Below are 24,692 nucleotides of genomic sequence, written 5' to 3' on the forward strand. Positions count from 1 at the left end.
TCTTAGAGGGAGACCAAGAGATGAATATACTAAGCAGATTCAGAAGGATGTAGGTTGCAGTAGGTACTTGGAGATGAAGAAGCTTGCACAGGATAAAGTATCATGGAGAGCAGCATCAAACCAGTTTACAGACTGAAAACAACAACAACAACAACAACAAGTTTTACAGGTCAAGGGTAGAAGTAATTACAACAGAAAACTGGGCTGGGGCAGGACCCGAGAAAATGGGTCTTCTCCATAGAGGACAGTGTAGTGCTGCAACCCAGTCTTTGATTAAAAAAAAAAAAAAAAAAAAAAAAAAAAAAAAAAAATTATTTAGTCTTTACAATAAGGAGAAGTAGTACAGAAGCACCACATAGCATAAGGTCCACAGCAGCATGTCGGTAGCTGCCAGTGTGGTGACAGGTGGGTCACAATAACGCACACACCAGCAGATTCTCCAGCGAGGATAGCCAAGTTCAGCAGTAAGAATAGCAGTGCTAGGCAATAATAGTACCATACAGTGGTAGCCAAATGGAAAGGCAGGCAGTGTCATGACACCAGGGCGAATCTCTGCTGGGTTTTTGTGAAACAAATGAGCACCGGAGGCATATAAACAAATCTGCATTTTAAGGTAGGGATCACTCATTATCACTGGAGGCCAGCTTTACCACCACAAACCAGAATAACACCGGACGGCAAGACAAACTGGACTCTGCCAGTTGCAGCCATAGGTTCGAGACCGGAGTGAACCTGCCATCTGCACCAAGTCCTTCACGGGACTCGGTGTCGCAGGACTGCCAATCTGTCATCCACAACTGCCGCCTCTGGCACCGAGTTCCTACCGTGACTCGGCTCTGCGATGTGAGGTGGCAGCTGACTCCTCTCCGAGGGCAGCGAGTTGTACTCCGTGCACAGCAACCTCCTCACACCATCACGCTATCTGCGTGCATAGCCGAGGGCCGTCTCCCAAGTGGCACACCGCAGCAGCATAACACTAAGCACTGCTGACATCGATGGCTGTGGCCTATGGAGGCTGCTGATCCAGCAGCAAGAGGCACCTGCTCGGCAGCAGCACCCGTACGACAGCCCCAGCCGAGGTCAACGACAAGAGGCGTGCCCCCACCTCACTATGCTATGTATCGAGATTAATAAAACTCTTTGCAATTGTTAAAAGAGTATTCACTGGGCCTCACGGACTGTCAGCACCTATCCATGCCCTCCACCTCCCACCATTCCCACAACAGACTGGCACATAACACCACTTCACTGCCCTGATTTGCATCAAAAGTGGATGGCCATGGAACTACCTGTCTGCAGTGCTCAAATCAACCACAGTGATCTCTTAAGAAGGTGACTAATTTAGATGGTGCGGCTATATACAGTAGTATTTCATGAATTTTCACCTCTCAAAGTGTATTTAATCAGGGGAATGACCAAAGAAAAAGTTAGAACCTTAAAAGGGGAAAAAAAATGCTGACAACAACCTACGCAAAAACAAAATAAAACAAGGGAAAATCCAGGATGGAATGTAACCTAAGAAATAAAGGCGACATGATGCATTCATCGCTTATCACATAAGCCACTGTAAAATACCTTACCATATAATTGCTTCCTGAAGCAATATAGACTTTGTTGAGAAGCACAGTCATCAAGTGCATACAATTTACACACCGCTCTTAACACTAACATGTATGTTGAAGTAATTTACTCACCAGGAATGCTAGTCAGGTGTGACAGGTCTAAGAAAGTCCCGTCAGAGCTGAGCCTTTCACTGATAATTTTCTGCAGAATTGCAGAGAGGTTCACTTTCTTGGCACGAAGCTCAACTTTCAATTCAATCTGTTATCATTAAAAATATGTATTAGACAGCATAGAAAACTATCAAAATTTCCTGAAAGAATAAAACACAACACCAAATGATCACTTCAAATGCCAAAGACAACACAAAAGTCCTCAGATAGTCCTGTGCAAAAGGAACTACTGTAAATGTTAAATACTAGACAAATAAACAACGTAAATGGTTTCACTATAGAATATACGATGACCACAACCAAAGTTGAAAGCAACCATTTTTAAACTCAAATTCCAAAGGTGTAACAAAAATTTACAAGTTTAGATGTCTACAATCTGCACAGACAATGAAGAGACTGAAAAAAATATATGATGAGAAAAAGGATATTATTGCAATAGCTAAGTGATGAATAGTTGAGGGCCCCGGAGACTCTGGAAGTGTTTGGTACAATATATAATGATAAAAGAGAGACTTCAAAACCAGATTTCAAATTGTAAAACTTTTCCAGAGGATGCTGTGGATTCTGATAATAATCTAATGGTGTTAACTGCAGATTAAAACTGAAGAAATTAAGGGAAGATAGGAAATTAAGGAGATGGAGTCTGGATAAATTGAAAGAACCAGAGACTATTTAGAGCTAAAACATGGAACGTAATACAATAAAAGAAGAATAGTGTGTTAGTTCTGGTTTGGTCAATTTTGGAATGACCGTGCTCGGAGGCAGCACAACAACAAACACAAAGAATATGAATCGACATGAAATTTATGTAATGAGAGATAATTACTACTTGCAGTACTGCAATTAAAGCATGAATTCTTGTTGAAACTAAATTGGTACCATGAACAATCTTCCTCGCAATGAAAGAAAAATACAATGCAACGTACCAACACTGATATCACATAAACCATAACTTGCAGCAAACTTGGTGCTTAACAAAAAGTCAATTGTTTGATTATATTATGCTGAAATTATTAAACTGCCTCTAATTTTCTGTGGTTGCCGATAATACAGTTAATCCACTATATATTGTTTGTATTTTTATCACGCATATCAATTACTACACATGCTGTTGACACATGAATAAAAATTACACATCCTTTTTGTGTGAGATATAAAACAGAAGTACTCTCAAGCAAGACAGAAACGAAAGCTGTTAAAAAAAAAGAATATTCTCTGGACATTGTTCTATTGTTACTAAGATAATTTTAAAAGCCTATCTTTGCCATTTTCTGTGGCAGTGTACCAATTTCTTCTTACTAATGAGGAAAAGAAAACATTCATATAAATTGATATTGCAAGAAAAATAAAAAACAGTATTACACAATTGTCCCACACTGCACACTGACATTGTATGGAGGTGTATAGTGTTAGACAGTATCATATGATTAACTGGATGCTATATTACCAATGTGGGGGGGGGGGGGGTCTCAACGTCCTTTAATTCTCGATTTTTTAGATAGACTTACATCAGGTTAAGTGGAGATGTCAGCTTTACCTTATTATATCTACATATACTAACACAAATAATTAAAAGGAAAACAAGTTATAAAAAAAAGGGGGGGTACAAATATCAAATACTGTGCATATTCAACAACGCTTGACCAAGTCTCTTTCATTACTGCAGCCACGTGCGTACCAAGTAGTTGGCGGCCTGGCATTGGGACTTTAACAGTTGCGTTCTCGCTGAATACTTTTATAACTCGTGCATGTCCATTTCGTGTGGAGTGAGACAGCGAAGTTGTTGTGTATTGCACCGTGGATTCTTCCACAAATATTTATTCATTTCTTGGAAACACTGGGTGTCTATGTGGTAATTTTGATGCTGTGGCAGAAGACCTCCAATTTTACGGCCTGGGACCCACTGTTTACCCGTCATAATGAGATTATTCAGCGGAGAGGAAATCCGTTGATCAGCACCTGATGATAAGGTAAGTTCCTTATAAGTACTTCTCCATTTATTCGGAGCTGAGTGTGGTTTAGTAAAAAATTTTGTGGGTCTGGACATGCGTACTAAGTGTCAACACACTCAACTTTTGGAGGGGCGAAAAAAAAAAAAAAAAAATAAATAAATAAAAAATCACAATTACACGGGTTCTTTGCCGAACTGCCATCAAACTCTATTAATCACTTATTTTGCGTGGCATGTCTGCTTTCATATGCTGTTACTCTTTAAACAAACTGTTATTTACATAGTTACAATTTTAATACATTCATATATTACATATTACTGCTGACATTCCACTCGCACTTACTTCATAAACAGTATATAAGTTTAGTTTGTAAATAATAGATTCATTTACATTCATGTTATAGAATAAACATGCATAACCTCAGTTACATTGATCATCCTTATATACATATGTTTGGCTATCACAAATTTTTACACAAGAAACGTCATACATAATTCCTTTCACATTATTCATGGGACCTTGTTATTTATCTATGAAGCAGGTGGGAAAGCATCAGCATCGACTTCAAATACACTATGCACTGCTTGTCTAACTACACTTAGTATTGCCTTTAGGAATTAAGGAAGGAATCGATCTGACTACAGGTCCATTGGATTACCAAGGAAAGAACGTATAACTCATATATTGTGTTACAAGAAGACTCTCAGTCAGCATTATTCATGGTAGATCCTTGTTATGTTCCTACTGCATGAAATAGACATAGTTTACTACAAATGACATGTAACTTAAGTATTCATGACATGTGTTTAATTGTCATAAATGTTGTTGTTTATAATCATCATGTACATATACATATATGCATATTGTAAAGAGAAAAATGGCTAATGGGAATTTCTGAAGCAGTGACTGTACCCTGTGTGCAGGTCGGCCCATTACTTGTTTGGTAGCATCAAACCTACAGTATGTGATCAAAAGTATCTGGACACCTCCAAAAACATACATTTTTCCTATTAAGCACATTGTGCTGCCAACTACTGACAGGTACTCCGTATCAGTGACCTCAGTAGTCATTAGCAATCATTAGAGAGCAGCATGGGGCACTCCGCAGAACTCACGGACTTCGAACATGGTCAGCTGATTGGGTGTCACTTGTGTCATACGTCTGTATGCGAGATTTCCACACACCTAAACATCCCTAGGTCCACTGTTTCCGATGTGATAGTGAAGTGGAAACATGAAGGGACATGTACAGCACAAAAGTGTACAGGCCGACCTCGTCTGTTGACTGACAGAGACCGCCGACAGTTGAAGAGGGTCGTAATGTGGGAACACCTGGAACCAGAAATTTCCTGTAAATCACTTTTCAATAAATTCCTGTCAATTTGTCGAAAAGTATTATGACACAAATGATTGAAATTTTCATAATAATTTACACTATACGGATGAGTCAAAGTTTGGTGTGATTTTTGAGTCCTTTCATTTAATAAATTTTCTACTATGGAAACGGTGAGGAAAAAGGAAAGAAAGCTAAATATGACAAGACAGATGCTACTAAGCGTAATCATGCAAGCTATTGCGCAAATTTCCTACCCCCTCTGCGTACTCAAACAGCTCACTTACATCTCCCATTGGTGGATAAATTGCCTTTTTAATTCTCTGTTCCTCATTTTCATATAATATGGATTTTGTTGCACTTGTACGAGGGCAGTTCAATAAGTAATGCAACACATTTTTTTTCTCGGCCAATTTTGGTTGAAAAAACCGGAAATTTCTTGTGGAATATTTTCAAACATTCCCGCTTCATCTCGTATAGTTTCATTGACTTCCAACAGGTGGCAGCACTGTACGGAGCTGTTAAAATGGCGTCTGTAACGGATGTGGATTGCAAACAACGGGCAGTGATCGAGTTTCTTTTGGCGGAAAACCAGGGCATCTCAGATATTCATAGGTGCTTGCAGAATGTCTACGGTGATCTGGCAGTGGACAAAAGCACGGTGAGTCGTTGGGCAAAGCGTGTGTCATCATCGCCGCAAGGTCAAGCAAGACTGTCTGATCTCCCGCGTGCGGGCCGGCCGTGCACAGCTGTGACTCCTGCAATGGCGGAGCGTGCGAAAACACTCGTTCGAGATGATCGACGGATCACCATCAAACAACTCAGTGCTCAACTTGACATCTCTGTTGGTAGTGCTGTCACAATTGTTCACCAGTTGGGATATTCAAAGGTTTGTTCCCCCTGGGTCCCTCGTTGTCTAACCGAACACCATAAAGAGCGAAGGAGAACCATCTGTGCGGAATTGCTTGCTCGTCATGTGGCTGAGGGTGACAATTTCTTGTCAAAGATTGTTACAGGCGATGAAACATGGGTTCATCACTTCGAACCTGAAACAAAACGGCAATCAATGGAGTGGCGCCACACCCACTCCCCTACCAAGAAAAAGTTTAAAGCCATACCCTCAGCCGGTAAAGTCATGGTTACAGTCTTCTGGGACGCTGAAGGGGTTATTCTGTTCGATGTCCTTCCCCATGGTCAAACGATCAACTCTGAAGTGTATTGTGCTACTCTTCAGAAATTGAAGAAACGACTTCAGCGTGTTCGTAGGCACAAAAATCTGAATGAACTTCTCCTTCTTCATGACAACGCAAGACCTCACACAAGTCTTCGCACCCGAGAGGAGCTCACAAAACTTCAGTGGACTGTTCTTCCTCATGCACCCTACAGCCCCGATCTCGCACCGTCAGATTTCCATATGTTTGGCCCAATGAAGGACGCAATCCGTGGGAGGCACTACGCGGATGATGAAGAAGTTATTGATGCAGTACGACGTTGGCTCCGACATCGACCAGTGGAATGGTACCGTGCAGGCATACAGGCCCTCATTTCAAGGTGGCGTAAGGCCGTAGCATTGAATGGAGATTACGTTGAAAAATAGTGTTGTGTAGCTAAAAGATTGGGGAATAACCTGGTGTATTTCAATGCTGAATAAAACAACCCCTGTTTCAGAAAAAAAATGTGTTGCATTACTTATTGAACTGCCCTCGTATTCATGCAATAAGAAAGTAGACAAAATTTAGTTTTTCTTTTACAAAATAATGCCAAAATTTTTGCATATGATTCATTTAACATTTGCTAGAAAAAGTCTGTTCATGTTTTGCTATGACTCTGTCCTGGAAAATCAGTTGCCAATTGTGTTAGTTCTGTTTTGGCCGATTTTGGAATAACCGTGCTGGGAGGCAGCCCAACAGCTAACACAAAGAGTATGAATTGGCACGAAATTTATGTAATGAGAGATAATTACTACTTGCAGTACTGAATTAAAGCATGAATTCTTGTTGAAACTAAATTAGTGCCACGAACAGCCTTCCTTGCAGCGCAAGAAAAATACAATACAATGTACCAATACTGAAGTCACACAAACCGTAATGTGCAGCAAACTTGGTTCTTAACAAAAAGTCAATTGTTCGATTATTACAGATATATATATTTAATAGAAGTCACTATTAAGTTATGCTGACATTATTAAATTACCACTAATTTTCTGTGGTTGGCGATCATACAGATCATCCACTAAATCTTGATGATTAACACATATATATTTTAAAATGTGTTGCAGGATGGAAGAAATTACTGTCTCTTCTTATGGTTGCACATAAAAGTCATGCTTGTAAATAAAAATATTCTTGCGTCTATAATAACTCTTAGTATATATATTTTTGTTTGCATTTTTATCACACATATCATTTACCACACATATCATAGACACACGAGTAAAAATTACATGTCCTTTTTGTGTGAGATCTAAAACATAAGTACTCTCAAGTAAGACTGAAACAAAAGTTGTTAAAAAAATTTGAATATTCTCCAAACATTGTTCTTTTGTTGCAAAGATAATTTTAAAAGCCTATCTTTGCCATCTTCTGCAGCAATGTATCAATTTCTTCTTACCAATAAGAAAAAGAAAACATTCATATAAATTGATATTGCGAGGGGGGGGGGGGGGGGGGGGGGAAGAAGAAGAAGAAGATATTACACAATGGGTAGTTTTCAGAGATGAAATAATGAAAGCAGCAGAAGATTACCTATTAACCTGAATATAATGTGACCCTGAATATAAGACGATCCCCTTTTTTTAAGAGGCTCCCTGAGAAAAATTTATTTTTTAAAATATCCTCATTAATCAAAATTACAATTTTTTGTGATGTAAGGTCTCTGCCTAAAAGGTTAACAATTAATCTATTCCAAACTTAAGCACTGTCTACATTTTGATAATACTAGGAGAAATAGAATAAGCAAAAAGAAATGGTTTACATTATCTTCACTGACTTCTTTGTTTATTGTCATCTGTGGAATCATTTTTTTTAATTATCATAATAACAGGACAGCTGTAAAACTTTTCTCTTTGTTGTCACAAATATTTGGCTATTTCTTCCGAATATGTTGCAATTTGTAAGCTTATGATTACAGTGGGACCCAAGAACGCAGCTGTTTTTTTTCTGAAGACATAGTGGATTATACTTCTACACTGATGTGAGAATGTTACAATGTCCCTTGCTTCTAACCATATTGTCTGCCCACCGCTCTCTCACTGGACCCCTGCTGTTTCCATCGTACCTCACAGTGAGAGTCGACAACACCGCTGCATGAAATATGTAAGTATGCCACTCAATCTAGACTTTTAGCATCTCTTGCAGAAATGTATGCTATTGATGACTATTTGTCAAATTTTAAACTCAGTTCGGTTCCAAGTACAAATAAGTTCACGTAAACTGAAGTTTAAACATGGCAGATGTTCATAAAAAGAAAAAAGTACACAGCATATAAAGTAGTACACAGCATAGGTTCCTGTGGTTGGCAGCATAACAAAATTTGCTGCCTGCTCAACACTCCCCTTCCCATGCTCATCATATTTCTCAGCCAAGTTGGTTTCATTGTTCCTCCTCCAACCCTTCTGTAGTGCTGTGCTTGTGCAATAGTGAAACACAGACGGCAATGCCTTCTAGGGTGCAGGTCATATGCAACAGTAGCAACTATACATAAATAAAAGATCACAATCACGATGCAGCCCGATTTTTATAACTTTCGCTTGTCCTGCGAGCCAGGATGTCTGTTGCTACTACCTTCCGCTGTAATATATTCTTGCAGTAACAATTGCAGTCAGTTTGATGTGACTTATTCCATTTGTCAGACATTCAATACTGGATTAATTTTCTTTCTTGTTCCATCTGAATGTCTACATCTTGTTCTAAAGCTGACTAAAAGCTGGGTGAAGTTTTCCCCTGGTATTCTAATACGTGAACAGCAAGGGAATTTCTCATTTGCAACCCTCTCAGTAAATCATTACATTTTCTCATAACCAAATAAAATACTGACTTGCATTAAGAATCAAGTAATGGTTTATGAGGAACAAGATTTTCACCTTTGAATGTTATCTTTATTTAAAAATCAGCATAAATGTATGTGTATGGTATCCATATGTGTACAAGGACTTCTATTGCAAACCTGTTCAAATGCAACAAAGGTCTGTAAGTTAGTAGAATTTAATCCTATTTCCTCCAATGTTTCACAAAATTGTCAATTTTTTACGCAGAGCATTAGGTTGTTGTTGTGGCTAGTCCACAGATTCTCACTGATCCCTTGCACTAGTGCTGCGAGTCAAATATCATGTGACTGTTAGAGCGAAGTTGACACTGTATAGAGTTCTTTGGCATATCGGAAACTCTCGAGCCTCTTCAAATGTAAGCACAGTTTGCTAAACTCTACCCTTCAGAATTCTTCAAAATAAATTTGTATGAAACCTCAGTAACCAAAGCTTCATTTGTAAATATAAGATGAGGCCTAGATTAATCTATTAACTACTGTAAAAATGTTAACCTCAGCAGCAATAATTTAATCTGCAAATATAAGACAACCCTGTATTTTCTGACTGATGAATTTGCAAAAAAAAACCTTGTTTTATAATCGAAAAACAAAGATGATGTAAATTTCCAAACGAAAGTGTTGGTACGTTGATAGAAACAATAACAAACACACACAAACAAAATTCCAGTTTTCGCAACCCACGGTTGCTTCATCAGGAAAGAGGGAAGGAGAGGGAAAGACTAAAGGATGTGGGTTTTAAGGGAGAGGGTAAGGAGTCATTCCAATCCCAGGAGCGGAAAGACTGACCTTAAGGGGAGAAAAGGACAGGTATACACACGCAAGCACGCACGCACGCACGCACGCACGCACCCACGCACCCACGCACACACACACACACACACACACACACACACACACACACACACACACACACACACACACACACACACACACACACACATATATATATATATACAGACACAAGCAGACATATGCAAAGAAAAAGAGGTTGGGCAGAGATGTCAGTCGAGGTGGAAGTACAGAGGCAAAGATGTTGTTGAATGACAAGTGATGTATGAGGAGCGGCAACTTGAAATTAGCGGAGGTTGAGGCCTGGTGAGTAATGGGAAGAGAGGATATATTGGAGGGCAAGTTCCCATCTTCGGAGTTCTGATAGGTTGGTGTTGGTGGGAAGTATCCAGATAACCCGGATGGTGTAACACTGTGCCAAGATGTGCTGGCCATGCACCAAGGCATGTTTAGCCACAGGGTGATCCTCATTACCAACAAACACTGTCTGCCTGTGTCCGTTCATGCGAATGGACAGTTTGTTGCTGGTCATTTCCACATAGAAGGCTTCACAGTGTAGGCAGGTCAGTTGGTAAATCACGTGGGTGCTTTCACACGTGGTTCTGCCTTTGATCGTGTACACCTTCCGGGTTACAGGACTGGAGTAGGTGGTGGTGGTGGTGGGGGGGGGGGGGGTGCATGGGACAGGTTTTACACTGGGGGCGGTTACAAGGTGTAGAAGCCAGAGGGTAGGGAAGGTGGTTTGGGGATTTCATAGGGATGAACTAACAGGTTACGAAGGTTAGGTGGACGGCGGAAAGACACTCTTGGTGGAGTGGGGAGGATTTCATGAAGGATGGATCTCATTTCAGGGCAGGATTTGAGGAAGTCGTATCCCTGCTGGAGAGCCACATTCAGAGTCTGGTCCAGTCCCGGAAAGTATCCTGTCACAAGTGGGGCACTTTTGTGGTTCTTCTGTGGGAGGTTCTGGGTTTGAGGGGATGAGGAAGTGGCTCTGGTTATTTGCTTCTGTACCAGGTCGAGAGGGTAGTTGCAGGATGCGAAAGATGTTTTCAGGTTGTTGGTGTAATGGTTCAGGGATTCCGGACTGGAGCAGATTCATTTGCCACGAAGATCTAAGCTGTAGGGAAGGGACCGTTTGACATGGAATGGGTGGCAGCTGTCATAATGGAGGTACTGTTGCTTGTTGGTGGGTTTGATGTGGACAGATGTGTGAAGCTGGCTATTGGACAGATGGAGGTCAACATCGAGGAAAGTGGCATGGGATTTGGAGTAGGACCAGGTGAATCTGATGGAACCAAAGGAGTTGAGGTTGGAGAGGAAATTCTGGAGTTGTTCTTCACTGTGAGTCCAGATCATGAAGATGTCATCAATAAATCTGTACCAAACTTTGGGTTGGCAGGCCTGGGTAACCAAGAAGGCTTCCTCTAAGCGACCCATGAATAGGTTGGTGTACAAAGGGGCCATCCTGGTACCCATGGCTGTTCCCTTTAATTGTTGGTATGTCTGGCTTTCAAAAGTGAAGAAGTTGTGGGTCAGGATGAAGCTGGCTAAGGTAATGAGGAAAGAGGTTTTGGGTAGGGTAGCAGGTGATTGGTGTGAATGGAAGTGCTCCATCGCAGCGAGGCCCTGGACGTGCGGGATATTTGTGTATAAGGAAGTAGCATTAATGGTTACAAGGATGGTTTCTGGGGTAACAGATTGGGTAAGGATTCAAGGCGTTCGAGAAAGTGGTTGGTGTGTTTGATGAAGGACTGGAGACTGCATGTAATGGGTTGAAGGTGTTGATCTACATAGGCAGAGATACGTTCTGTGGGGGCTTGGTAACCAGCTACAATGGGGTGGCCAGGATGATTGGGGTTTGTGAATTTTAGGAAGTAGGTAGAAGGTAGGGGTGCAGGGTGTCGGTGGGGTCAGGAGGTTGATGGAGTCAGGTGAAGGGTTTTGTAGGGGGCCTAAGGTTCTGAGGATTCCTTGAAGCTCCGCTTCGACATCAGGAATGGGATTACCTTGGCAAACTTTGTATGTAGTGTTGTCTGAAAGCTGACGCAGTCCCTCAGCCACACACTCCCAACGATCAAGTACCACTGTCATGGAACCCTTGTCCGCCAGAAGAATGACGGTGGAATGGTCAGCCTTCAGATCACGGATAGCCTGGGCTTCAGCTGTGGTGATGCTGGGAGTAGGATTAAGGTTTTTCAAGAAGGATTGAGAGGCAAGGTTGGAAGTCAGAAATTCCTGGAAGGTTTGGAGAGGGTGATTTTGAGGAAGAGGAGGTGGGCCCCTCTGTGACGGAGGATGGAACTGTTCCAGGCAGGGTTCAATTTGGATAGCGTCTTTGGGAGTTGGATCATTAGGGGTAGGATTAGGATTATTTTTCTTCGTGGCAAAGTGATATTTCCAACAGAGAGTACGAGTGTAGGACAGCAAATCTTTGACGAGGGCTGTTTGGCTGAATCTGGGAGTAGGGCTGAAGGTGAGGCCTTTGGATAGGGCAGAGGTTTCAGATTGGGAGAGAGGTTTGGAGGAAAGGTTAACTACTGAATTGGGGTGTTGTGGTTCCAGATTGTGTTAATTAGAATTTTGAGGTTTTGGGGGGAGTGGAGCTGGAAGTGGGAGATTGAGTAGATGAGAGAGACTGGATCTGTGTGCAATGAGAGGAGGTTGAGGTTTGCTGGAAAGGTTGTGGAGGGTGAGTGAGTTGCCTTTCCGGAGGTGGGAAACGAGGAGATTGGATAGTTTTTTGAGGTGGAGGGTGGCATGCTGTTCTAATTTGCGGTTGGCCTATAGGAGGATGCTCTGAACAGCCGGTGTGGATGTGGGAGAGGAAAGATTCAGGACTCTTATTAAGGATAGGAGTTGACGGGTGTGTTCATTGGCTGAGTTGATGTGTAGGTGAAGGATTGGGCGGGTGAGGGCTATGGATTGTTCAGTTTGGAACTGGTATAGGGACTGATGGAAAGAAGGGTTACAGCCAGAGATGGGAACTTTAAGTGTGAGGCCTTTGCGGGTAATGCCAAATGTCAGACAAGCCTGAGTAAATAAAATATGGGAGCGTAATCTGGCTAGGGCGAAGGTATGTTTGAGGAGGGAATGTAAATAAAACTTAATGGGGTCGTTGTGGGGATGTTGTGAGGGTGACATGGTATTAGAAGGTGGAAAGTGTAACATGAGGGTGAAATGAAAATGAAAATAAAAATATATGGGGAGAGATAAAGGTGAACTAGAAAGCAACTGGAGATCTGGTGTGAATAAAGTCGAAAAAATGTTGGTTAAAGCTGAGTTATGTTGATCCTGTGGTGAACTTGGGTTGGTAAACAACAATGTGCACAAAGGTTAGGTGGTTGTGTTGCCTCCAAAACACGTTAAAGGGTGGAGAAATTCGGGAAAATTTCGAAAAAACTGCGTGTAAATGTATTAAAAGGAGTGGTTTTGTGGTGGCAGATTATGAAAATGAGGCTAACAATTGTCTGACGAAGAAATGACGACGTTAAAACCTGTGGGAAGCGGCTAAAAAATGATCAGTGATGTAGGAAAAATGGAAATGGAAATAAAGCGAAAGTTGTTAGAACTATCCGAAATGATTGTTTAATAGGTGAAAGGAACCATTTGTGAACTGGGAACGGTTATGAGAGTGGCAAAATACTCCCAGATGTCAAGAAAAATGTCATACTTCCAATTCAAAAAAAGGCAAGTGCTGATAGGTGTGAACAAATTAGCACCTTTCATGCAGAAATCCTTTGATTTAAAAATTCCCCCTCTTCCAGATGCCAGTGCGGCGATGCCCCATCCTGTTGGTAAATGGTATATGAAGTCGTTCAAATCAGTCTCCAACTGTGGGAAAAGAAAGTTCTCAAGCATATCAAGATAAGTACTTCCTGTAGCAGCATTCCATACACTTTTTCCCATAAACTGCACAAATCACATCAAATTTCGGAGAGACCCCTCTCATGTTGTGCAGCTTCATGTGGTTGTTCCATACCCTATATTCTCACATTATGACGGTTCACCTTTCCATTTAAATGGAATGTTGCCTCCTCACTAAACACTAAGCATGGAAGAAAACTGTCATCCTCCATCTTGCCAAGAACAAAATTACAGAACTCCACACACTGTTGTTTGTCACCTTTACGAAGAGCTTACAGCAGCTACATTTTGTATGGTTCCATGCGTAAATGGCGACACAACATATGCCAGTGGGGGTATGTTGACCTGTTGAGCTACATGATGAAGAGATTTCTGCGGACTCCTTGTGAAACAATAGCAGATGCGTTCAAGATGTGTCACGACACTTGGGGATGGCCCATATGACCTGTTTCTCGGAATTTTCCATGCCATCGTCTTAATGCTCCATGCTGTGGGAGGATCCACAGAAACACACCAATCCTAGTACAAAGGTCATGCTGAACAGTTATTACTAACCCGCACTGCGCATAATGTAGAACACAAAATGCTTCTTGTTGTCCCAGCACCGTTTTTGCTAGAACTGAAGTGGGCACACACTGCTGCTACCTAGCGGGAACTATGTAAAACTCAAGAGTTTGCTCTTTCCAACAGTATGTTGCTCAAGCACATATCTCAAACAACGTAATAGTTATGATTTTTTTTTAAATTGGACAATTCTTCTCGATACACCCTGTATATCAACTGGCCTGAAGAAAATGTGTGGATTACTCCAGTATCACAATCAAATATTAAAGAGACATTAAATAAATAAGGTAACAAGAGAAAAAACAAGATGGGAAAGGAGTGCCCCAATAGTGCATAAATTAGGGGACTTAGTATTAGTAAAGAAGCATAATAGAAGTCTAAAGAGTGAAGGACTAACACTCTTACAAAGGACCATATGTAATAACACATACTCCTCACCCGAAAGCAACTGTGCTAACCAACCCAATAACTAGAAGAAAAAAAAAGGATGTTTAACATGCAAGATTAAAACTCTTTGTAGTCAGTGAGCAATTCTTCACTATATTATATACAAATTTGGAGCAAAGTAGGATTCAACGAAATCCCACAACCATTTTTTAGGTTAGAGAGTATGATGTCAACAATGATCCTATGTAAAGCAGTAAAGAGACGAAATATGGAAATTAAATAGTAATTCAGAGAGGAACGGTAATATGAGCTGAATGGGATGGTAACTATGAAAGTCATGGTTGATATCAAACCATGAGGTACATGACAAAGGAGAATTAAGTATTAATGTTATAGTTACTAACAGAAATAGTTATTAACTGTCCATTGGGATGTTCTTTTTAAGATTTGAAATTTCTACATTTCCTCTTTTTTTTGCGTGAATTGGGTATATTACTTAAGAATACACTGTCGGTTCAATCAATTTAGATTAAAGATACATGGTATTAGTATTAAATGGTGCACATGTTGGAAGCTTTAGTGGATAAGAAGATGTGATCCAAGTCAGATCTTCAGGAATGATATCTCCTGGTTTCTATCTGGAAGAGAATTTGGACCTGCATGGCATAGTTCAAACTTCATGGATGTAAATTTTTTGATTAGAATAATAATGGTGGTAAACATGATTAACCTAAGGAACCCACCAGATGTGTGATATAGGTATGACAGTAAGTGGATATGTTCAGTGAGAATGCTATGAAATAACTGTAAGAATCAGGATTTCTGCATATGAACAGTTGGGGCCATAAGAAGCAAGAAGTTTATAGTGGCCATGCTACATGAACAGTGGTTTTATGAACAGATAGACCCTCTCAGTAGTAATGAAAAACATAATCAGGATAAGAAGCATATGTTGTGAATAAATGTGTAGTAATTACGTAAGTTACTGTATGCTCTCATTTATTATTGACATGTGTGTAGGCAGGCACAGTCAAGCAATATTGAGGAGCAGCACATGTAAGGGTGCAAATACACATGGTGGCCAGTGGGAGTTGGCGATATGCACCCTTACTGCTGATTTGAGGTTACGAGATCATGAGTGTTTGTGTTTACTGAAATATGAGGTCAGTTCAAAAAATTTTGGAACATTCGTAATTTCACACCAATAGTGTGCTGGAGTGAACTGTGGTTCACATCCCTGCAATCGCCTGTGTTTACTGTGTAACTACCAGAAGTTTCACTGTTGTATTTCTGTTAGCTATTGTCCAAGCCCTTTATTAAGTAGAATGTTGCGTCGCACAGTTTGCAAATTTCGAGGTGACAGTGTATGCATTAAATTGTGTGTGTAACTCAATTAAACCTTTACAGAGACATAACAAATGATGCAGGAAGCCTACAGAAATGCATGCTGAAGCCATACTTGGTGTTACGTATGGATCACACAGTTTAAAAATGGCTGGATGGAAGTTAATGATTACCCTTGTTCAGTACGCTCTTCAATGTCTACCGACGATGCTTATAGCAGGAATGTCAACAAAATTGTGCGTGCCAATCAAAGACTGACTGTCTGAGAAATTGCAGAAGAATGTAACATTTCAGTTGGATCATGTCATGAAATCCTGACACAGTAACTTGAAATGCATCGTCTTGCCACCAAGTTTGTCCTAAGGCTCACGAATCAAGACCGAAATACCTTTGCCTCACAATCTGTGAAGAGCTTTTGGATAGCGCAAATGACAACGAGATGTTCCTTATGAGAATCATAACTGGTGATGAGACGTGGGTCTACAGTTATGATGTTGAGACCAAGGTTCAATCATCGCAACGGATCGGGAAAGGTTCTCCAAGACCAAAAAAGCTTGTAGGTCAGGTAAAATGTCAAATCCACGCTGATAGATTTATTTCACTTTTAAGAATTAGTTCATCATGAATTCGTGCCACAGGGACAAACTGTTAATCGATGGTACTATTGGTATGTACAGTGACGTCTGTGAGAGGTACGGCTCAGAGTCTGTAGAGCAGCTGGCACGCCGTGGAGCTCCATCTGTGGAAAAGTTCTGTGATTGTGGACTTGGTGACCATGGAGACATATGGGTAACAAAGAATTGATTTTGACCCAGAAACATCATGAGAGCCTGTTCTTGTTATTGATTGTAAGAAGTTGTTGTCAGTCAGAAGTGAAACCAATTTTTAATTGGAATAATAAACCCTTGTTTGTGAACCCACCAGTGACTGTTACTACATAATAGTAGTCATTCCACAGGAGTACTCTGGTGGAAGGCAGGGTCCCTCCAAAACAAGTGAGAAGATCATATTAAGGAGGAGAGAATCCTCACACTTTTTCCCCACATTAACATACCTTATAGAAAAAATAAATTCCTGCAGGAATAATGTCCACCTACTGTATAGCAACTTACTTTTTGAGAGTAGCGTTAAAGATGTGTGGGCACTATGGACGATGTTATCGTGTCCTGCTAATAGGTATTTAAGCCTTTTCAAAAGCCCATACTACTGGTAATGTCTCTTTTTTTCATTATGCCATAATTTCTTTCAGTATATGGCTGACAGATGCTGTAAGTGTGTTTACAACAATAACATCCAATCACGTTTCTCAGTACAACTGGGCCCCAAAGCCATCGTCTGAGGCATCTGTTGCGAGATGAAACGGTTGGTTGTAATTGGGATGTACCAGTAATGGTGCTGAACTTAAACTTTCCCTGATAGCTAAGAACTCTGCTGTGCATTCTTGTGGCCATTGCCACACTGAATATTATTTCAATAATTTGTTCAAAACCTTTCTGTAAAATCGTGCCAGCCCTAAATATGCTCACAGTTGGTTTTTGTTCAACAGTTGTGAACATTTACTAATTGCATATAATTTATAAGGTCTGGTCTTACTTCCCTATTTATCACACGTCCTACAAATTTAACTTCAATCCTACCAAACTGAGATTTACAAAGTTTCAGGGCAATTCCCTGTGAATTTAATTGAGGTATTAGTTTATCCAATGTGCATATGTGATTCTCCCAGGTTTTCAATACAATTACAATGTCATCTATGTATACCAAGACTATGTGTTTTGGATCACCTCCAATTGCCTTATCAATAACTCTTCATGAAGACAGGCACTGAGAAGTTCAATCCAAGTAGTAGAAGCTTGAATTGATATGCTCTACCCACTGAGAAGTTCAATCCAAGTAGTAGAAGCTTGAATTGATATGCTCTACCCTCAAACAGAAATGCTGTATATTCAAGTGGCATCTATGTAGTTTAATTTGCTCATATCCATATGTTAAATCCACAATACTAATGTACTTCACACTTCAAATCTTGTCAACAGCTGATCTATTATGGGTGGTCCTATTTAGTATCCTTGCACCGAGCACTAGCCTGACTGTTACATCTCATTTCTTAACAACAACCAGTGGGTTATTATAACAACTATTAGATACTTCTATTACATCCCAATCTCCCATCCTATTAATTTCATGCCTTGCCATATCCTTTAATGCTACTGGTACCTTGTATGGTCACACATAGAACAGATCATGAGGTTTTATGGTTTCAGTGAAAATATCTCTTTATGACTGGTAAGTAACTGAATAATCTCTACTTTCTCCTTTGCATTAAGTCCTCATGATTTATCAATATTAGCTACTATATCCTTCACTGATACTGTTTCCATGTATGTAGGGACCATATATATCTCTGTTTCATGTATTGTAGTTTCTATTGCGAGTATTACATTCATCTGACTAGCTGCCATGGACATTAATGAAACAACAATTTTACTGTTACCAGTCACTGTTTATTTATCTCCATGACGCATTTCAAAGGTTTAAACCTCCATCATCAGGTGGATTTACATTTGTTAGTGTGCCATCTGTGTGTGTGTTGTGTTATGATTTTTTGGAGGAACTTGTGGCACAAGTGGAGGTTTAAACCTTTAAAATGCGCCGTGGAGATAAATAAACAGTGACTGGTAACAGTAAACTTGTTGTTTCATTTAATGTCAATAACAGTCACAGTAAAACCTAACCTAAAATGTTCGCATTTAAAGTTGCCATGGAATCGAGTGGTAATGGTACTAGTTGCTGAGTGTTGCCATATAGAAATGTAACATGTCTCTTACAAAAGTCTAAAATAGTTTTCAAATCTAATAGCCAGCCTGTTCCCAGAAGAATGGGGATGTATAAATCAGAACATCGGGTAACTAAACTTATATGGCCCATAAAAAAATGAATTAATATTTCGGCCTACATTGATTTATCATCTTTTCCTATAATTCCTATCAACTTCACTCCTGTGACCAGTAGTGCCAGGAATATATGCATCAAATTATAAGTCATTAGAAAATTGTGGTCCACAACACAAATTTCACTGCCCAAATCCATAATTATATGTACTGGTATCTCACCTATTGTACCACATAGATTTGGTCAGATGTAATTTTTAATTATACATAGATTCTCATCTAATAAAACATTCATCATCATATTATCTCTATCATACCCAATCATATGGGATTCCAATAATGCTGGCTCAATTGCAACAGCTTCAGAAGACTGAGCCTCTCTTCCAAAGCTTATCAGTTTTCTCTCTGTGTGTTGTTATGAAATTCTTGGGTGTCCCAACTTCCATCAGGAGTAATTCGATTACCATCTCTCCATCTATTGTTACATTGTTATTATATTCATTTCTCTGTTCTCTTTGTCCCATAAATTGACTGTTAATCTGAACTTATCTACTGTCCCTAATCATGTTTACATGATTATTTTTCCAACATTCTGACAGGCTTTCTATTGTATCCAGCTGTTACAAATATTCTAAAAGGCTTTCCCTAATAACTTATCTCATACTCTCTAAGGTAGGTGGCTGATAACTTCTAATAAGTGCTCCTCACAAATTGGATCATTGAGGTATTTGGCTTGGTTTATTTCACATTCAACAAAATTTCTGTATCCCACCCATTCATTGCTATAACATGGTTTCAACCCCAATAATTCCAAGCAAAGTTTCTTTTGTGATCTCTCATCCAGTATTTAGTTTTGAATTCTCCTTGAAAATCAATCAAAGACTTGTAATCATCTACCCTCAAGCATACCCCATTGTGCTGACCACGAATCTAATTTTGCTGTATCTGACCAAGTGCTGGGTAACATACCTTGAGGAATAACACAGGACTCATATCTCCACCCAGTCTAAATTTAGGAAATATATGGTTGATTTCTTTACTAAGTGTTGACATACAATCATCATACTCACTACTGTATTGACTGCTCTTAATTCATTCCTCTCCCTATTCTTTCTTTCTAGTTGTGGGCATTATTGAGTGGATGTACTGTCACTATCAGACAATAAATGTATAAATCTGTTGTTATTGTTACAAGTAGTTGACCTGATGTCTGCTGGTCTGACTACAATGTCTGAATATGAGATGTCTCGTATGTTTGAGGTATTACTCGGCTGTGACAGTAATGTAGTTTCTTTGTGCTCATTACAACATTCTAACATTTGTACACGGAAGTCAATTTCATTAATTAAGAACAATATTGTTTCTACATCTCTATCTTTCAACTTTTGCAGATTTGTTTTTGTCGCTAGTACTCTGGTTTCTGCAGTTTGGATCCCTTTAATTATCATGTCTTGGGTTGTCTTAACCTTGCTGTCTAATAATTCTAATTGTATGTCTATTTCTTCTACAGGTCTGGAACCTAGGTCGAGTCCAGTTTCCAATCTATCCATTCTCCTATTGACCTGTGTCGTAAGATTTTTGATATTTAATTCCATCTGTTGTAATTTGGTATCCATTTTGCTTAACCTTGAATCTAATTGGATAAATTTGTTATTCATCTGACCCGTTATTGTTACCACAAACTGATGACAATGCGATTTCATCTGTCAAAATCGCGATTCCATCTGTGACAACTTCTCGTTGATCTGTAGCATGAATGTATGTAACAACACTTCGGCTGTATGGTGATGATCTATGAGAGCCACAGTTGTTACACTCTTGCCCTAACTATTTAGTATATCGACACAAAGTTATTACTATACTATCATATTAAACAGGTAAGACCTTGACTTTAAAAGAACTTTAGAGATCAGAGGTCTTCTATTAGTCTCTGACTGCTAGTTAGGCATCAAATTCTTTCAATACAAGATATTTATCATTATACAAACAAACAAACATATATCATTTTTGAACCACTGGATATTTAAGCTAGAAAGGTAAATGATTTTTACTCTTAAGCAACAGGCTGTGTTGCTGCAAGATGTTGACATGAAAGGCTGGAATGCATGCCCATTACAGCTACTGTGTGGTCATGACGCTGCATGCTGATGCAGATAGCTGATGTACCCGTATTCAGCAACTCGTCATAGTTTTAAAATGGCATGCTCAAAATGTCCTGATGTATTGCTCGACTCATATTTAGCTGCGGCACAACACACATAAAAGAATGTTGCAATAAGGCAAGTTTTCGGAGCCAGTGGCTCCTTCTTCGGGCAGAAGGGCTGATGGAGAAGGAAGAGGGGTGAAGGAAAAGGACTGGAGAGGTCTAGGGAAAGGGGCAGATTTTTGGAAAGTCAACCGGAACCACGAGTCAGTGGAGACTCACCACATGGGATGAGAGAGTCTTCCTTCTCATCCTGGGCAGTAAGTCTCCCCAGCAGTTCTTGGTGACTTTCCCAAAATCTACCCCTTTCCCTAGACCTCTCCAGTCCTTTTCCGTCACCCCTCTTCCTTTCCCTTCAATCTTTCTGCCTGAAGAAGGAGCCACTGGCTCTGAAAGCTTACCTAATTACAACCTTCTGTTAAGTGTGCACTCTGCCACCACTTGGTGAGTAGATTTTTTATCTATAAAATTAAATTATTCTGTCAACAATTGATTGTCTTCATTGTTATATTTATTAATATTTAATAATCTGTAGATGCAAACCGGCCACAATGTGTGATACTGTCAATGGATCAACTCATTACCAGTTGTTTATATGCATGGCAATACGTCATTGATTCTTGTTACTACGGTTATTCTTAAACGATGAAAACTATAGTTTTCCCTGGTAATTATTAATATTCCATGATATAACAGAGTACAATACTTTCAGTTGAAAAATTAATGTGATTCTTAGTGTTTCTCGTGTTGTAATTGCACACGCTGTATTGTCTTTATCGCTATCCGTTTTTATAACTGCAATTGTAATTGAACTTTGCAGATTAGTACCACCTATTTACATTGTTTTCTTCTTTTTTTTTTGTGAATTTTCCGCATACTTGTCAGCAGATATCTTTTGACTGCTTATTATGTCTTCTTTACTTCTGTGAAATGCTGTACAGGTGTTTGTATTATTTTTCTTTTTCCTGAATCAGATTTTGTCTCCCTTAACATTCATAGGTTCGCAAATCCACAGTTGTCATGTGCGAGAGCTCTCTCTCTCCTTTTTAATATGATCGTCTTACACATTTTGGAGGGACACCGCCTTCCACAAGATGCCTCCTGCGAAAGGAGTACTATTATGCAGTAACAGTTGCTGGCAGGTTCACAAACAAGGGTTTATTATTCCAATTACAAATTAGTTTCGCTTCTGAGTGACAATAACTTCTTACAATCAATAACAAGAACAGACTCTCGTGTTGCTTTTGAGTCAAATTTGGTTGTGTGTTATCTATGTCTGCCCGGTCATCAAGTCTCGCTATCACAGAACTTCACCATGGATGGAGCTCCGTGGAGCACTACACTGCTCTACAGACTCTGAGCTGTGCCTGCTCTGACGTCACGAACAGCCATCTGGTGGCCCCAGAATATCTCCGACATAAATTACTACACCAATCCAAACAGAACCCAATTTCCTTTTACCTACATTTGTATTTACTTAAACCTAGTCTTTCGCAATTCAGTTCTCAGCTTTACGTATTTTCTATAAACACAATCCCATACAATCTCACAACTCAAATCAGCAGTAAGGGTGCATATGGTCAACTCTCATTGACCACCATGTACATTTGTGCCCTTACAAATAACATCAAAGCAACATAGACTTCTGAATACAGATGTCATTTTGCGATATGACACCGCTTGATGTCATACTGCCCATGCAACTGTGTCGACGACCCGCACTTTGATAATCTGCCACATCTTCCATACTCCCCAGACCTCGCAATGAGAAATTACCACATATCGGACCATTCAAAGAGGTGATGGGAGGAAAGAAACTTCATTCTGATTAAGAGGTGCAGCAGGCGGTGCACAAGTTGCTCGCTGCGCACATAACAAAGAATTTTTTTCAGAGCAATCTGTGCACTTCCTACAGACTAGAAGCAGTGTGTCGAATGGCAGGAAGACTGTGTTGAAAAATGATACATAACAAAAAAATTTAAAAAAAAAAGGTTTTTATCCGATCATCAGTTGCTCAGACAGACTTACAACTTGTGGCCACTATGACTGATGATCTTTGACACAGAGATGAAGCAGACTGGAGTGACATAGCCGTACTTGTTATCTGACCTCAGTTCAACTCGGCACTTGGCCGGGTCGGAGCTGCAGTTGTTGCTACAGGAGAGAGCTGTGTACTAAGTTTCGCACCCTATATTTCATCGACAGCTTGGAATTTTATCCAAATTTAAATTCAATGGGAGCAAATTATATGATACAGCCACTGACAGTTACACATACTAATTTATAGTACAAAGAGGGCCATCAAAAACTTACCTTAGTACGACCATATTGCACTTTAAGGTTCTGTTTGAACAATACTGTGAGGGCAGCACTGCAGTTTTTCACTAAGAATGTTATATGTCCATCCTCCATACAAAACTGAAAAAAAAAAAAAAAAAAAAAAAATTAAGTATGCAAAATTATGGGAAAACTAGACTCTCTACTACAATGTGCTTATAATAGCAGTATTATGTAATAATAATATATCCCAAATATCATGCACTTTACTAAAGGGCATTAGGCATTTACAGCAGAGAATAGAAAGAGATTGCCTATATAAAAATCTTCAACCTGGCATTAAAAATATGCAGATTGTCAGTCATTGCCTTCAGCTTTTCCAGAAGATACAAGACTTTGTCAATGAGAGGGAACAATGTGTAGATCACTTGCCCAATGTTTGGTGACTGGATACTTCTGTTCCTTTCAAACAAGGACACAATGTCAACAAATTTCATAAGGGAAAGACTTACTGCAACGTCTCCTAAAGAGTCCCTAGATTGTAAAACAGTGGATTAAAAATAAATACTGTGCATAGCCCCCAGGTGGGGCATTCTTGGTCTAAAAAGTATCTTACATGCCTGGAATGAGATAAACACTAGACTGCCCAGCATCAAACTATCACTTAAAACACCCAATGACTGCCAACTGACCGCTAAGGTTTCCATTGCATTTTAAGCATTTTTTTTCTTTTTTCCCCCTCCAAAATGTAATGGTACTTCATATTTTTGTCTATTATTTTTCCATATATAATAATTATAAGGGGACATTTTTATTTGAACCTGATATATTTTATTTCCACATTAAAACAGACAAAAATAAGTGTCACTGCATTAAGAGGTACATACAACTGCTTACATTTCCAGTGTTTGAGGTTTACATCATGTAACAATAGGTAACAAATGAAGTTATCATAAAAAGACATAGAAATCACCACTTTAGTTGCAAGGCTTTTATTTTTAAATTCGCAACCAGTTTTGATACAACAAATGTCCATCATCAAGGGCAATTACTAAAACAAATAAGAGATGCTTGTAGGCATAAAATAAAACAAATGAGGGCTATCATTTATATAATTCTAGCAGCAGTCTCGCTAGATATGGTGGAAAGTGAGAGAGGAATAAGTCACATTACTGCGGCGACACCTAATAACAAACTAGAAAAACCGCTTAGGAGTGTGAGAAAAGTTATGAGACTTACAATACTGTGAGTGATATGGTGATGCTGATTTGTTTTCCTTGTGCAAACTGGTGTGTTCATTCCTTCCAG

At 39.6% G+C, this 24,692-nt stretch overlaps 1 protein-coding gene across 1 annotated transcript in view; it reads right to left on the bottom strand.

The window, feature by feature from the left end:
* Positions 1 to 24,692, bottom strand: part of LOC124551027 (nuclear RNA export factor 1-like) — a 161,228-nt gene that overhangs the window by 110,591 nt on the left and 25,945 nt on the right. Inside the window, exons 5-6 of the mRNA XM_047125875.1 lie at positions 23,421 to 23,525; positions 1,695 to 1,821 (exon numbers count right to left, since the gene is read on the bottom strand). Coding sequence (XP_046981831.1) covers positions 1,695 to 1,821; positions 23,421 to 23,525 — 232 coding nt within the window. The remainder of the gene's footprint in view (positions 1 to 1,694; positions 1,822 to 23,420; positions 23,526 to 24,692) is intronic.

This window comes from Schistocerca americana, chromosome 9, assembly GCF_021461395.2.
Source record: "Schistocerca americana isolate TAMUIC-IGC-003095 chromosome 9, iqSchAmer2.1, whole genome shotgun sequence".
NCBI classification, from domain to species: domain Eukaryota; kingdom Metazoa; phylum Arthropoda; class Insecta; order Orthoptera; family Acrididae; genus Schistocerca; species Schistocerca americana.